At 39.1% G+C, this 17,404-nt stretch overlaps 1 protein-coding gene across 4 annotated transcripts in view; it reads right to left on the reverse strand.

Annotated features, from left to right (window-relative positions):
• Positions 1-17,198, reverse strand: part of WTAP (WT1 associated protein) — a 26,328-nt gene extending 9,130 nt beyond the window's left edge. For 2 of the 4 annotated variants that reach the window (XM_067701617.1, XM_067701621.1), the window contains exons 1-5: positions 17,064-17,196; positions 10,474-10,511; positions 7,057-7,112; positions 3,760-3,818; positions 2,597-2,724 (exon numbers count right to left, since the gene is read on the reverse strand). In XM_067701617.1, the coding sequence (XP_067557718.1) occupies positions 2,597-2,724; positions 3,760-3,818; positions 7,057-7,112; positions 10,474-10,503 (273 nt within the window). In that variant the 5' untranslated portion in view covers positions 10,504-10,511; positions 17,064-17,196. Of the gene's footprint in view, positions 1-2,596; positions 2,725-3,759; positions 3,819-7,056; positions 7,113-10,473; positions 10,512-16,769; positions 16,931-17,063 lie in introns of those variants that run through there. The other 2 variants (XM_067701619.1, XM_067701618.1) reach the window with 2 other exon arrangements.
• Between the last annotated feature and the right edge of the window lie 206 nt (positions 17,199-17,404).

Here is a 17,404-nt window from a genome sequence, read left to right on the forward strand (position 1 = left end):
CAGTCCGGGAAGATCCCACATGCCACGGAGCGGCTGGGCCCGGGAGCTGTGGCCGCTGAGCCTGCGCGTCCGGAGCCTGTGCTCCACAACGGGAGAGGCCACAACAGTGAGAGGCCCACGTACCGCAAAAAAAAAAAAAAAAAAAAAGGACTGAAACTAACATTTCCTAAGCAGCTAATTTCTACCATAAAACATACAAATATAGTAGGATACATTTAGTTAGTATTTCACTGAGCAAACAGAACTATTTTTTCCTCTTTTAGCTTAAGGAATTTTAAAAGTAACTCATTTTAAACCAAAAAGTACACCTATTTATTCAATATAATGCAAGCTGCTGAGGTAATCTAACAGGAATAAAGCATGCCATGTAACATATAGCATGTACCACTATCACTAAAGAAAACACTGCCTCTCTTACACGAACATAGTTACTAGTATTTAGATTACACAGTGAACGGCCCTCATCTGCTACACATAAGCTTGCCATTTCCTTGTGTTTGCTCCTGCTGCCCTCTCTGCAAAACTTCTCTGTGTTCTAACTGAAAGAGCAGTGAGTTCTTCGGCTGGCCTGTGCAGAGAAGAGCTGTAAAAAAATGTGGCTGGAAAAAGTTAGGTTCTACTTGAAAACACTCTTAAATATAGGTTGAGATGACAAAAAGGGTGATGAGGCATCACCAAAGGCCCTGATTAGGCATAATATGATCAAAACTGCCAGTGTATATGGAATGGCTGCAGAATCACTGAGATGAGTCAACAGCACATACTATCTAGGCAAGTGTTAACAAGTATCTGGACTAGAATGTCAAGAATAGGATTCAAGAGATAAAAAGAAATCAAGATGCATTGGTTTTATGAGACATTATCATCAGCACCATCCATTCACACTCTACCTACCAGGTGCTAGCACTCTGAAGGTAAGATTCATCCTTTGCATGTGTAAGCATCTGGCACAGTGCCATGTTAACAGGGAAACCTAAAACTATTAATGAGTAAATGGTAGAACCTAGAGTCCTAAATATCACAAAAAGAAAGAATTAAATGGTTTTGAGACTAGGCACTTGAGAAGTAGTACTCATGCCATTAGACGTGAAAATCCTAAGCAAAAAAAAAATTGAATGGGATGGGTGGGTGTTACAGAAAAGAAACAAAAACAAAAACCCTATATTCAAAATGTTGGTAAGACTTCTTGGAACCAGGTATCTAGGTTAAAAAAAAAAAAAAGCCAAAGGTGGGAATGGTCAATAGTTGAAGTTAGGGAAAGTAAAGGCATATGAGTGCTGAGAAAGAGAAATTTCTTAATACGTTCATTAGTGACTTTACAGAAAAAATATCAGTGGCAGTGCAGATGGAAACTAAATTGGTAGAAACAAAAGGAATGGTGAGAAGATAGAGAAAATAACAGAGGCTACTCTTTAACAGGTAAAGAAGTCATTTTGAAGAAGTGAATGGGACTTCCCTGGAAGTCCAGTGATTAAGACTCTGCACTTCCAACGCAGGGCACAGGGGGCATGGGATCAATCCCTGGTCGGGGAACTAAGATCCCACATGCCGCACAGCACAGCAAAAAAAAAAAAAGAAGGAAAAGGGACTAAAGACTTTTGTGGAAATGTGGACAACAGACAGCGTCTGCACAAGAAGAATAAGGATTGTGATTAAGCCCTAAAGAACATTTTATTGGTGAGAGAAGAAACAGAACTGTGACCCACAGATTATTAGTTTCCAGTGACCAGAATATTGCCTTATGCATTAGATTTTAATAACTATCAAATGGAGATTACACAAAAAAATTCAGGAAAATTTCAGCTTTTAAGATGAGAAACAACAGGGAATTCCCTGGCGGGCCAGAGGTTAGAACTCAGCACTTTCACTGCAGGGGCCTGGGTTTGATCCCTGGTCAGGGAACTAAGATCTCGCAAGCCGCGCAGTGCAGTCCAAAAACAAAAAAACCAAAGAAAGAAAAAAAAAACTATTAGGAACAACAGGAATAGAGCTGCCCCTATCTTATATAACTGACATATACAAACACTAAAAGAAAGGGCTAAGACTGTCAAAGACAGCATAAAACTGACTCTAAATTCAACCCCAGAGCTAAAGGATCAAATATATCATTAGATTTCAGATCTATGTACACATGGCAAATAGTACGAATGAAAGATTAACAATTAAAAGACATGGTAGAAGTTGATGATACTAAGAAAAATAACTTTATGCAGAAAGGGGTAAAGACAGCAGAGGAGAAACTAATCAGACGGCTTGCTTAGTAAAGACTAAATGCTGCTTATACCCTCAGATATCAGTTACTTAAAGATATCTGAACCAATATACTAATTCTTATAAATCATGGAGATTTCAGAGAATAATTTAAGATTTTTGACTTCTTGGCCACAGAAAAATTACTTTAAATCCAATAATGAAAGGTTATCTATCAAAATTTTACATTTAGCACATTTAAGCTCAAAGTATTTCTACCTTAACAAAATGTGCATCTATAATTCCTATTAAGTAACAAAATTAGCTTAATGTGAATTAATACATGTCATCATGTGACCCAAAACCCAATTCCTCAAAAAGACTTTAAAACATTTGAAATACTTACAGTACACTCCTGCATCTCTTGCTCCTTGGTTGCTAGTCGCATTACAAGAATGTTTTCCCTGCGTGCAGACTCTTGTTGTTGTTGCTTTAGTTTTTCTTCAGATTCCCTTAAGCCAGTTACATCATTAGCTGATGATTAAAGGAAAAAAAACCCCAACATCATGAAATATAATTTTCAAGATCAAACTGAACTAACCAAAAGAAAGTTCTGATTGCCTTTGAACAGATGATAAAAACCACGGTAACAAGTTTAAATCTTTACTTTCTATTCTACCAATGCTTCTGTAACAATGAAATCTGTTCCTGATCATGAGTGCTCTTTTAGGAGTTAGTGCTGTTATACGGGTCCACAGCCACTTAATGCTAGACGGGATTACGTTGTTATGGTCTAATCTGTTGCCAACAAACACCAGGAAACTTCGTTATTTGCATTTGTTTATACTATGAAGTATTCAGAAAGTCCTGATTAGTACCGTTTTTAACCTATTCAATATAAACATGCCCATAACTGCAGAGACAATTATTACTTTAAGTTTTCATAATGTTCACAACTTCTATGGATTATACTATAATCATAAAATAATTGAGATTTTAGGATATTAAGCTTTCTGAACTTGGAAAAGTGTACTGGTTTTTATACTCACAAATATTATGTTACTCTAACTCAGTGAAAAGTGACAAAGACTAAATTGGTCTGAAGACTAAATTGTATTATTTTTAGCAGATGTTGAAAAATCCATAAATACATAGCTGTATCCTATTGTTACAATTTAAGCTATCATAAATTTAATACTGGTTGCTTCTCTCTTCTAGAGTAATAACTCATGCTTCACTTGAAATTTCTCTGTGGAAGGGACACATCAAGGAAAGTTTCAAGTAGTTGTGAATTTCCCTATCTATGCTCTCTCGGAACCTTCAGTTAAAAGAGAAGTGCTATTCTAAGATTATTGCATGTTGGTCTTCTCCAATGACTGCGAACTCTTCAAGAAGAGACAGCATGTCTCATTCACCTATTTCTTAGCACCCAGCATAGTGCCTGGACAGAGTTCCTCAATAAAATGCTTGAATAAAAATTACTTAGTAAAACCAGTTATCCTGTGCTTATAACAACAATCTAAAAGGCAATAGTCACATAGTCTTTAGAAAGCTAAAACTCAAACTTACAGTTAAGATCTGTGTACTTGCCCTCCAAAGCTTGTACATATGCTTCATATTGTTTCCACCTAGTACAAAAATAAATCCATATTAGTTATGTTTAAATTGCTTTTATTAAATATACTAGAAAACCACATCCATAAGCTTTAAATAATACTGAGAATTCCACTGCATGAATTTTAATGTCTCTTCCATTTTGAGATAACCAGAAATCTAGTTTAACCCATAATAAATGAGTCACTTCAAAATTATTCCTTCTCAACTTACAGGAGTTAGGTAAATGGAAATACAGAGAAAAGTGTTCCCTGCTGAAAATACACCAAGCAGTGTTCCCGTGGGTCAGATCACACACCATACAGGACTTTGTATCACTGATGTTCAGCATGTTGCCTGGATTATGGAAGCTGACTGAAAAACTTAACCGTACTTTTCAGATATGCTCTCCACCTCAAACAAAAGGCATTTAAAAAACATGCCTAGGGACTTCCCTGGTGGTGCAGTGGTTAAGAATCCGAATGCAGGGGACATCGGTTCGAGCCCTGCTCCGGGAAGATCCCACATGCTGCGGAGCAACTAAGCCCGTGTGCCACAACTACTGAGCCCACGCTCCAGAGCCCGCATGCCGCAATTACCGAAGCCTGCGTGCCTAGAGCCTGTGCTCTGCAACAAGAGAAGCCACTGCAATGAGAAGCCTGCCCACCGCAAAAAAGAGCAGCCGCTGCTCGCCACAACTAGAAGAAAGCCCGTGCGCAGCAACGAAGACCCAACGCAGCCAAAAATCAATAAAGTTAAATAAAATTTAAAAAACATTAAAAAAAAATTTTTAAGTGCCTGATTATAAGGGACTGAAGGTTATCTCGGCTCTTACGTGAAAATACCACGTGATTCTCTCAAAGTAACAACAACAACAAAAAAGTGTGGGGGGGAGAGAACATACTATTTTTCAAAAGCATATCTAATTAGCAGAAACAACTTCCATACATGCATATGCCATCAGGACCTTTCTTCATTATATTCCTCTACCCTCAAAATATAGGCCATATTAGCCGCTCTTGGCAATTACTGCAGTTAACAAACTTTCCCCAGTCTTACATTTAAGCAACTGCTCCTGGAAAGTAAGCTGTCTGCCACCTTGCTTACTTAAGAGCTGTTTTCAAGGTGCTCTTCAGTTACAGCTAATTAAAATTTACTTTGATTTTAGAAAATATTTTTATAATCTTAAAACCTCTGACAAGTTTGCTGTGAGATTTATTAACATTACAACACAATGAACAAAAATATTCCATAATATCAAGCTAATCCATTCTACATAAAGACTAGGCCAAGGGCATGCTCATTTTTACGGCCTCTACAACCTAGGACACAAAGAGGAGTTCATTCAACATTTTGGGATGAATAAAGATGTTTTGTGGAGGTTATATAAGAACTATTTATTTTAGAGGAAACGAGAAATATAAAAGCTCAGGGACTTCCCTGGTGGCGCAGTGGTTAAGAATCCGCCTGCCGATACAGGGGACACGGGTTCGAGCGCTGGTCCAGGAAGATCCCACATGCAGCAGAGCAACTAAGCCTGTGTGCCACAACTACTGAGCCTGCGCTCTAGAGCCCGCGAGCCACAACTACTGAAGCCCGAGTGCCTAAAGCCCATGCTCCACAACAAGAGAAGCCACTGCAATGAGAAGCCCGCGCACCACAATGAAGAGCAGCCCCTGCTCGCCGCAACTAGAGAAAGCCCACGTGCAGCAACGAAGACCCAATGCAGCCTTAACTAAAAACAAACAAAAAATATATATATAAAAGCTCAAACCACAAACATCCTCATCAAGTAGAAAAAAGAGACTAAGTAGCAGTTAATTTAAAATCACAAAGAGAATTAATGAGGAAAAAACCTACTTAAAAGTCATAAATGAGAAGTCCCTAAATAAATTAAACTACCTCAAGAATATAAATTGCACATGATTTTTAAAACCTTAAAGGTAATTTAACATAAAAAATTGTTCCTGATTTTTAAATTAAGATTATAGTACCGATTTCTCCCCCAACAGTTAAATCAAGAGACGGCACATACTAACCAGAGGAATTATCTAAGAAAGGATAAAAGGCAAGGAGTGTACCATATCAGAGGTACAAAGAGAACATCAACAGTATATCACAAGCGTCTGCATCAGCAGGAAAGGGCAAAAGTATTTTAAAATACTAAGTATTTAAATTTTATGTGCAGGAAAATGAAGGTATGCAATAGAAAAACTTCTATGCATGAGATTACGGTAAAGGAAAATAAAGAGCATGTCTGCAATAGAGTGTAGCTAGTTAAGTAAACAAGGGTGGGAAATTATCGGGCTCTAGGAAACAATGGAGCATGTCATCTGTGTTTCCCTATCTTATAAAACCACCTTTTCTCTCCCCAACTTCCACTCTGTTAAATTTACTCAGTTCCTCAAGTAAAAATTCCTTGAAATTTCTAGAGGAAAAAGTTCAATGAACTTGCAGGTTGCTCTGAAATATTCATTTTATTTTTATCTAAAAGTTACCTCGTAAAAAACTTACCATAGTGATAAAATGCAAAAAGAATATATTTAAGTTATAAAATACAAAACATGCGTGATCCCATTTTCTGATTTCTTACATTTGAAAAACGAATAATATAATGCTGTACTTGACAATCTGCTTTAGTAAGACATTTTAAGATAACCACAGAAATTCAGAGCTGGAAGTCATCTTTAAAAGTAATTTAATCCAACTGCTTTAACTTGCAGATAATAAAATGAAAGATATATAAAGTTAAATGAGTTGACCAAGGTCACAGTTATGAGAAAGAGTAACTCTGCTTCACCAGTAAATAATATATTTCTTCCACAACGAGAAGAATATCCTTAAGGAGTACAACTTTTCCATGTTACGCAGAAAAGTAAAAAAATTAACTACATCAAAACAAGTCTATTCATTTGGTAAACTGAAAGCTTCCTGAGAACAGGGTCTTTCCCCATAGCAAGTTATACACATGAAGTACAAATGCTTTTCAAGTTAAAGTTCTGAATATTTGCCCTCTACAAGAAAAAAAGTCAAGTTACCTATCAGTCTAGAAGTTACCCAAGCTAGTGCTTTAGTTCTTTGAAGTGTTATGCTTTCCCCAATGTTTATATAATGAAGAAATAGGCCGTAGAAAAGAGGTTCAAAAAATATATTAAATGATTTGAGGATGTATTAACATTAAAAACAAAACAATACCTCACATAAACACTATAGTACAGAATCACAACATAATGTTCTATAGAAAGATTTTTATTTGGTAAAAGAACATTTTACCTGAGAATTAATTCATCTCGTGCCATAACTTTGAAGTCTGTTTCACTCAGTCGAACCTATGAAGAGAATTATGATACAAACTAAGTGCTCTTTCTTAAGGTTTTAAATATTAAATACCACTGGCACTTATATTCTTATTTTTATGAAGACAGGATCATACTTTTAATCCCTCAACTGCTGGTTTCTGTTATTAGGAATCCCCTTTTTACCAAAGACACACAAAGCTCCTCCCAAAAGGAAGCCTGTACTGAAATGTCTGAAACTTAAATGGCTCAGTACATACTACGACGTTTTTTAAAAAAAAGTCTTGGGCTTCCCTGGTGGCGCAGTGGTTGAGAATCTGCCTGCTAATGCAGGGTACACAGGTTCGAGCCCCGGTCTGGGAAGATCCCACATGCCGCGGAGCAACTAGGCCCGTGAGCCACAACTACTGAGCCTGTGCATCTGGAGCCTGTGCTACACAATGAGAGGCCACGATAGTGAGAGGCCCGCGCACCGCGATGAAGAGTGGCCCCCACTTGCCAGAACTAGAGAATGCCCTCGCACAGAAACGAAGACCCAACACAGCAAAAATAAATTAATTAATAAACTCCTACCAACATCTAAAAAAAAAAAAGTCTTATTTTTTGGAACGAAGTTTTTAAAAGGTGGACTATTTGTTATCTTTAAAACAGGTATCGTTATTAGGAAAATGCAAATTAAAACCCAATAAGCTATCATTACACCCTATTAGAATGGCTAAATAAAAAAATAGTGGTAACACCAAATACTGAGTGAAGATGCAGAGAAACTGAGCCTTCATACATTGCTAGTGAGAAAGTAAAATGGTACAGCTGCTCTGGAAAATAGTGTGGCGAATCCTTTTAAAACTAAAAATGGATGTTCCATGCAACTCAACAGTTGCACTCTTAAGCACATATTCCAAAGAAATGAAAATTTATTTTCACACAGAAACTTGTACACAAATGCTCACAGCAGCTTTATTTGTAATAGCCAAAAATTGGAAACTACCCAGATGTCTTTCAACAGGTGAATAGTAAACTATGATACCATGAAATACAGCAATACAAGAAACAGACAACTGACATATGCAACAACTTGGATAAAGCTGAAGGATATTATGCAGTGTGAAAAAACTCAAAGGATATGTAATACAGCATAATTTCACATATACGACATTTGTGAAATAGCATAATTTTAGAAATGAAGAACTGATTAGTTGTTGCCAGGGGTTAAGTTAAGAATGGAGTGGGAGAGGATGGATGTGGCTATAAAAAATGGCGTAAGAGAGACTTGTGGTAATGGTTCAGGTAACTATTTTGGTTGTGGTGCTGTTTACATTAAGTTACAAGTGATAACACTGCATAGAGCCACACACAGAATGCACGCACAACCAGGGAAGTCTGAATATGCTCTGTGGATTGTACCAATGTCAAGTTCCTGGTTTTGATATTCTTATGCAAGATGTCTGACAGTTATGCAAGATGTTAACGCTGAAGGAGGCTGGGTAAAGAGTGCACAGAACCTCCCTGTACATTTCTTTTTTTATAAAGTTTTTTTTTTTTTTTTTTTTTTTGCGGTACGCAGGCCTCTCACTGCTGTGACCCCTTCCTGTTGCAGAGCACAGGCTCCGGACGCGCAAGCCCAGCGGCCATGGCTCACAGGCCCAGCCACTCCATGGCATGCGGGATCCTCCCGGACCGGGGCACGAACCCGTGTCCCCTGCATCGGCAGGCAGACTCTCAATCACTGCGCCACCAGGGAAGCCCTAAAGTTTTTTGTTTTTTTTTTAAATTTATTTATTTTTGGCTGCGTTGGCTCTTTGTTGCTGCACATGGGCTTTCTCTAGTTGCAGTGAGCAGGGGCTACTCTTCGTTTCTGTGTGCTGGCTTCTCATTGCAGTGGCTTCTCTTGTTGCAGAGCACAGGCTCTAGGCATGCAGGCTTCAGTAGTGGCACGAGGGCTCAGTAGTTGTGGTGCACGGGCTTAGTTGCTCTGCAGCACGTGGGATCTTCCTGGACCAGGGCTTGAACCCATGTCCTCTGCATTGACAGATGGATTCGTAACCACTGGGCCACCAGGGAAGCCCTTTCTTTTTTTTTTTTGCTGCACTGGCTTTCATTGCAGCGCGGTCTTTCTCTAGTTGCGGCGAGTGGGGGCTACTCTTCCTTGTGGTGCATGGGCTTCTCATTGCGGTGGTTTCTCTTGTTGCAGAGCATGGGCTCTAGGTGCACAGGCTTCAGTAGCTGTGGCACATGGGCTCAGTAGTTGTGGCTCGTGAACTCTAGAGTGCAGGCTCAGTAGTTGTGGCGCACGGGCTTAGTTGCTCCACGGCATGTGGGATCTTCCCAGACCAGGGCTCGAACCTGTGTCCCCTGCATTGGCAGGCGGATTCTTAACCACTGCGCCACCAGGGAAGCCCCCTCCCTGTACATTTCTTTACAACTTCCTATGAATCAGTAATTTTTTCAAAATAAAAAGTTCTTTAAAGTGGGCATAATATTCTAATGAGATGAAATTGTTTTGCAAATTGAGAAATATTAAATGTTTTCTCTATACCAAAAGAAGATTGTAAAGCTGAGGCACCTCTCCTACTTTAATATAAAATTAAGTCTTATTAATTTCCCTTATAAGATATTAAAACATTTTTCTTTATAAAAATGTTTCAAATTGTAGCATTTACCAGTAACATGTTACTATCAGAAAACAGAAAAGGGAAAATCATTATACCAGAATATATTAAAAGCCTAACAGAAAGCACCCAGTAATTCTCAAGACTGTTAAAGCACTTGACCCCAAAACTTAGGACAGAAATTTCCGTAACATTTACTATTTAAATTGTCCACTTAAATATTCACTGGTTAATAAGCACATACCCCTACTTTCCCAACTGAATTATAAATACCCCTTAGAAACTGTTATTCTTTTGTAACCTCTTTTGTGTGTGTGTCATAGTGACTAAACTGAAGAAAAAATGGGGAAAATGAGACTAGAAAATAAAACTTCAGAGGAAATGGTAGAATCTAAGAACCAACTAGCTGTAAACTGTTTTGAAAAATATGGAAGTGGTTCTGCATTACAACCAAAGGGATTTAAGTTAGGAAAAAAAAGAAAATAAGTAACTTATAGGATCTTGTAAAATAATCTCTTATTTTGACATTATTTGTAGTTATATAGCTGGGAATATTCATATGATAAAGGCTACAAGTTGACCATGGGGATGTCATTATTACAAAAGTTTTCCAAAGGCTGAAAATATTCTAAAATATATTACATATTAGATACAACGTCCCACACATTATACACCCATGATGCTATTAATATAAGGCAAGGGAGTAAACAAAAGCAAACAATATGGATAGTGCCTTCAACTCTATTAGTCAAAAGAAGTGCTTAGAAACTGCTGAAAAAACAAACCTTTTTAGGAAGAGGTTCCTCGTTGGTCATCTTGAATCCTAGAAAAAAGGAATAAAGAGAGGAAAGTCAATTGATTTTCTTCCAGTTAAGGTAGGAAGAAAAAAAGACTGGCTTTTTCAAACGAATTTATTACTGAACTCAGTTATGACCAAATCATTCGGTTATTTTTTTAAATTAAAATAAACCTTTTAGGAACGAAATTGAGTTACTTGCAGTGAAGTGGATGGACCTAGAATCTGTCATACAGAGTGAAGTAAGTCAGAAAGAAAAACAAATACCGTATGCTAACGCATATATATGGAATTTAAAAAAGCGGTGCTGATGAACCTAGTGGCAGGGTAGGAATAAAGACGCAGACGTAGAGAACGGACTTGAGGGCACTGGGTGGGGTGGGGGGGAAGCTGGGATGAAGTAAGAAAGTAGCACTGATATATATACACTAGCAAATGTAAAATGGATGGCTAGTGGGAAGCTGCTGCATAGCACAGGGAGATAAGCTCAGTGCTTTGTGACCACCTAGAGGGATGCTCAAGAGGGAGGGTGGAAGGGATGCTCAAGAGGGAGGGTGGAAGGGATGCTCAAAAGGGAAGGGATATGGGGATAAAATGTATACATATAGCTGATTCACTCTGTTGCACGGCAGAAACTAACAACATTGTAAAGCATTTATGCTCCGATAAAGTTGTGAAAAAAATTATATACCTCTTAGACTAGTTTTAGATTTACAGAAAGGCTGCAAAGATATTACAGGGTTCCCATATACTCTACACCCAGTTTCTCCTTTGTTAACATCTTACATTACTATTGTTATTAGGTTTTTTTTTAAACTCTCTTATAAAAAAGTTGATCATTCTTTGTAATGTTGCCACAAAGGATTGAAAGAAATATAATCAACCACTGGACCACCACGGACGTCCCAAAGAAATACAATTTTTCAATGCATTCTTACAATTGCCCTGTGAAAGACAAATCTGGCAGCAGAAGTAATAGGTTTGTGCTGAAGTCCGATACTGGCCTCAGGCAGTATCTCAGGCATCTTGTTGAAAGGACAGAGGAAGGGTAAGACCAGTTGCTAAGCCTTTCCTTTTACAGAATTAACATTGTTATAGTAAGGTCAAATCTATCATCCTCATGATAATTCATCACTACACAATGCAGGTATGAAGGTATTTACACCTTAATAAAAATATCCCTACATTATTTAACTTCATGTCACAGAATAATTTGTATCTCAAAATTAGCTTCTTTTATAAATTTACATAAAATTCACTTAATCCTGTTGAAAAAGATTAATGACAGAAATACTCTCATTAACTTTATTATGCTTACTGAAAAGACTTGTGCTATTTCCTAATATTCAAATTTAACAAAGAGAAGCTAATTTAAAGTTATTCCTAGGTATCCTTTCTAGCAGCAAAGTCATAAATGTTCCCTTACATCTTAAACTTTCTTTTTAGTTTATTTTACCTGCCCATACTTACTACAAATTCCAAACAATTAAATAAGTAGCCAGTAAATAAGTCACAGAGATATAATGTACAACACAGTGACTATAGGTAATAATACTGTATTACGTAGATTTGAAAGCTGCTGAAAGAGTCAAAATCTTCATCACAAGAAAAAAAGTTTTGTAACTACGTATGGTGACAGATGGTAACTAGATTTATGTGGTGATCCTTTTGCAATGTATACAAACATCAAATCCCTATGTTGTACACCTGAAAATAACATGTCAATTATACGCAATAAAAATAACTTAATCAAAGAATTTACAGTGTAAAACTGAGTTTTAAAAGCTACTTGACTTCTTGATGAATATCTGAGATTCCTCAAAAGGAGATGATTTTCAATACCATTTTTTATATTACATACAATCCCAATTCAAATATTCTAATCATACTGTCACTAAACCCTGATTTTCAGATTAGGTACACTGAGTTGAAAAAATCAGTACATTTTAAGGAAAAAAATTATATATTGATCATATCATAAATTAACTGCCTTAATTCTTCCCTCTTTGATAATCTTATCATTGGATGTAAAACAAAAACCTGAGCATATATCATTAGTTTCTGAGCTGATGGAGTTGATCAAGTCTCTATGACCAACCAACACCTATGAAGACATGACCATATTTCTATGATTTAAAAATCGGTATTTTTTCTCTGAATTGGCCCCTGCCTACTTTAGCCCCCTTATCACCCAGTTTATAATCTCTGTTGCAAGTTATAGACAGCTGCTTAGTGACTGATTATCCTAACGTGACTCTAGAGTGAATCCAAGAACTTGGAAACAAACGCTCACCATGTTCACCTCCAGAGGCCTGACTACTTATATTTTAAAATGGTTTTAATGGGCATTCACTCCACTAGACTGCAACCTCTTGGAATCCACAACTCAAGTTTAACATTTTCTTTGAACTTCCCATTTGTCCAATGCTAAATAGTAGGTAAATATCAATAACGTACTAATAACGTATTAAAATGGTACAAGAAAATTTGAGCCATTTGAACTTTTAACATACTTAAATAGTATATAAATGGGTACCTATATGTCAGTCTTCTGGTTAAATCCTTCTAAAGGCTTCCCATCTCAAAACTGTGCATGTGGTACATATACACAATTGAATATTTCTCAGCCATAAAAAAGAATGTAATAATGCCATATGCAGCATGCGGGCTTCTTAGTTGTGGCATGTGGGATCTAGTTCCCCCGACCAGGGATCGAACCCTGGCCCCCTGCATAGGGAGCCCGGAGTCCTACCCACTGTACCATCAGGGGAGTCTCCTGTTTTTGTCTTTAAGCCCCACTGCAGAATTCTTGGTGACCTCCAATTCTCAGAATTCTAAACAGCAAGTTATTTACATTTTTAACACTGGCTTATGTTCTCTCTCCTTTTAAAAAGCTTGACGCTGGGTAGATTCTAATAACACACTGCTTAAAGAATACCTACATTTTCTTTATAAAAATAGATGTTTAAATTTGTAATGTAAGTCAGGGATAAATCCAGGTTTTGTATATGTTTGCGTTTCACATGTTGACTCTCAATCACAAGTCACTCCACATGTTATGGAATATGTGACTTGGGAAATCAAAGCATAAGCATTTAGTAAGAAATTCCTCCCTTATCTTTAGCAGATGAAAAGTCAATCTTTGCTTGAGATTTCATGATATACCACAACAGTTAAATGGACAGTGTGACAAAAGGCAAATTAGAAACAGGCTTAAAATTTGAAAGCATCAACATTCAACTATTTAATCAAAATAGAACCTGGTTCTCAATTCTGACTCTCCCACTGCACATGTGCTGTGAAATTTATTACTCCCCAGGGCAATTTTTTTTTTTTAGCACAACTGACAAGCACAATACCATCTAAAGTTAATTCTACATTCATAAAGACAATGGATATTCCAGGTTCTTAGAACAAGCTATTTTCATATCAGAAAAACAGAATGACTGAAATATCATTTGGAGTTGAACCCTGAGTCTTGAAGGGAAAAAATGAATATATACCCAGTGCTATGAATCACTTATTTAATAACCACAACTTCTACAGTCGAAGTTAGTTTCCATTTTCCAGATGATGAAAAGGGTTATGAATCATTAGGTGATTAGCTCAGATTAAAACAGCTACTTATTAAAAAATGGGGGGGGGGTAGAGAATGCTAGAGAATTAGCATTAGCTAGAGAATGCTAGAATTCTAGAATGCTAGAATTCTCTAGCATTAGCTAGAGAATGCAGAAAAGCAAAATAGAAAAAAAGCAAAAATTGACCAATTTGGCTACCTTTTAGCAAGTTTAAGAGGACTGGCTAAAACATGGTTTTATGTTTTATGTAAAGTTTTGTTATCCATGTGGATAATTCAGAGGTAATATAGCTCTTAAGTTTAGACCGTCAGAACCACCATCTACTCCTGATGCCTCTACACTGAGAAACATCTTATGATGGAGAGTTCGGTTTTGGTAGGCTAGGAGCCTAGCATCCCAGATCTCAGTACTTCTCTGGCTCTTAGCATTATGATCCCAAGTTATGCAACTCAGTTCTCCCTTAACAGAGAAACAAGTACCAGCCAACACTTCAGTAAGAAATCACCTACCTTGCTGAAACTCATCACAACTAAACGTAAGAAACTAATAATCTGACACTGTATTAGCCTAGGCACTGTAGTAGAAGTGTACTTGTTAGGAACTGGAAGACCAATTTTTCTTGACTATGTATCAGTCATGTGATCTTGAGCAAGTCACTTTCTCTAGATTGCAGTCTCCAAATCAGCAAAAAGAGGATACCAGTTTTGCCTGCCCCACAAAGTGCTACAAATGTCAGTGTTTTAAGTGCCATAAAAATACTATACAAACAAAAGATATTTCAAATAAAATACTAACATTAACATAAAAGAGAATTTTAATGTGTATTTAGGAAAGATTAAAGTAAATTCCACCAACTACATTTTCAAGAGTTGAGAATGTTTATTTATAGCACTGATTCTAGACTGATACACCGCCTTAATATCTAATGGGATATACTGTTATAGGAATATTGAAAAGTTTTGCTCTAGTAAGCTTAGTAATAGAAAATACTTAGATGCAGAAAAATAGAAGGTAATAAAAACAAGAATAAAACCAAGTACTATCTACATCTTGCTTTGCAAAAGCAAAGCAACAGAAAATTTTTAAGAGCAAGAAAAATATTTTTTTCAAGAGCAAGATAATGTACAATTGAATGAAAATGATCAAGACCTCTAAACAAAGAATATTTTCAAGGGAATTCTATATTACACCGATACATACATACGAGAGTGTAACGGACTCTGAAAGCTGTAACGTACTGTACAAATACAATTATTACAACTCTCATCTCCATGCCACAAGGCTGCTACGGATTTTCTGTATTATACCAACCCATTTCTGACAAATACTCAAAATTCAATCAGGAAAGCTATATATTATGAAGTTCTATAAATTACATGAGCTAAGTAAAAAATAGCAGTGCCTGGGATACACTTTTATCAGTACTTTTGTCCTTTGGGAGTTAGAAATTTAGGTAGTTTGCCTAAGTTCCGCCACTGAGAAGTGAAAATACTGATCTCTTAGCTATAGCTATCTGCTTAAGATAACGTAAAATCTGAACGCACTCTAGGAATACAGCCACCAAAACCCTTGAAATTGAACCTCCTCTTTATCACGAGCCCCAATTTCTAATGCACCGCAATTTCTTTCCCCAACTTGCCTAATCAGATGCTACTAAATGTCATGTGTACATATATAACATTTAGGCATCTTGAAAAGATTTTCACGGTAGCTTTATACGGGGTTTTAAATGTCTACAACATGTTTATCTGTCACAGAAGTCTTAATGGTCAAAGTTTTTAAATAAAAAACCCGGTCGATAATCACTTTGTTGTACACCTGAAACTAACAACATTGTAAATCGACTATACTTCAAAAACAAAACAAAACAAAAACCCGGTAGGACTTGTGGTGACAGACGCGTGACTTCCACGTATCCTCCTCAGCAATGGAATTAACTAAATTCTGAGAAGGAAAACTACATGGACAACTCAGGACTGTAACATGATCATGAAAGTATTTCTTTATCTTTTTAAATCTCGGACAAAAGAATCGTTTCTTGCTTTATAAACACGGTTATTAAGGATTTTAACACAGTCCTCTAGGATCAAATATCCAACTGACTTCATGAAAACAAACTTGGACTTTTCCTATGTGCTTCCATGAAATATGGTTTAAAAAATTAATAACAGCCTTACAGGGATCCGAGGTGAGACTCTAAAATTTCACGAAAACCTCTAATTCAATAAATAATCTTTCTCTTTTTAATTCAGAACGCATGCCATCATTTAAAAATGGAAGTCCACAAGACAACGCAGCTGCAATATTAAGCTACTGCGCGACGTGCGATTTGGTCAACGAACGCTGCTTTCCTTCCCCTGCTGAACTCATTCGTGCCGCCAGTCCTCGCGCTCCGGCCGAGGTGGGAGCCGGCGACACCGGGGCGGGGACTAGACGCGCACCGAGAAGGCGGCCTCCGATTGTCGCCCGCCCCGCGGGAGCGCCCACCTAGCCCCCGGGACCCTGAGGACGAAGGTAAAATGGCCTCGGGGTGGCGGAAGTGTCCCTGCAGGCGGAAAGGCGGCGCGGCTAACGGGAGGCCGGCGGGCCCGGGAACCCCGAGTCGCCCCCTGTGCTCCGTCCGCCCCTTCCCGGGCCGGGCGGCCGCGCCTCAGCCCTGGGGACCCCGAGATCCTCGCCGCCGCTCCAGCGAGCGGCCCGCACCTACCTCTCCTGACGGAGGCCGCGCCGGCGCCACCCAGTCACATAGGCTGACCCCGCGCTACCCGCTCGCTGTCCAGGCCGCCCGACCCCGCTGCCGCCGGCCCCCGCGCTCCTCCTCCCGCCACAGCCCCGGCTCTCCCCTTTATTTGCAGGTCTCGCTGCCACAAAATGGCGCTGAGGGAGGAAGCGAGGTTCCGTCGCCCCACCCCCTTCCCGCTCCTCCCGCCGCCCCGCCCCGCGACGCCGCCGGCGCCCGCCCGCTTCTCCGCCCCGCCATGTTAGCGCCCGGCCCACTCACCGACCAGTTGTCTCACGGACGCGGCCACAGCTTTCCGCCCGCCGGGCCCAGCCGCGGGGAGGAAAGGCGAAAGGAGGGCGCCCGCTGAGGGCCTCGAGTCGCTACAGGAGGAGCTGCGCCTGGTGGCACGCCCCGCGGCCGCTGAAGCGCTGCGACCTCGGCGGGGGCGGGGAGGGAAGCGGGCCTCAGGGAGTGGTGAGCCGCGAGGTCGCAGGTCAGCCGCGGGGCATCACGGGAAGGGCGGCGGGGGTCGCGATTGGCGGCGCCGGGTGGACGCGCTCCCCGGGCGGACAAGCTCGCCGGGCCACCTGCGGCTGCGGCGCTGCCTCTGGCGGAGGAAT

The sequence above is a fragment of the Pseudorca crassidens genome, chromosome 13, assembly GCF_039906515.1.
Source record: "Pseudorca crassidens isolate mPseCra1 chromosome 13, mPseCra1.hap1, whole genome shotgun sequence".
Taxonomy (NCBI): Eukaryota; Metazoa; Chordata; class Mammalia; order Artiodactyla; family Delphinidae; genus Pseudorca; species Pseudorca crassidens.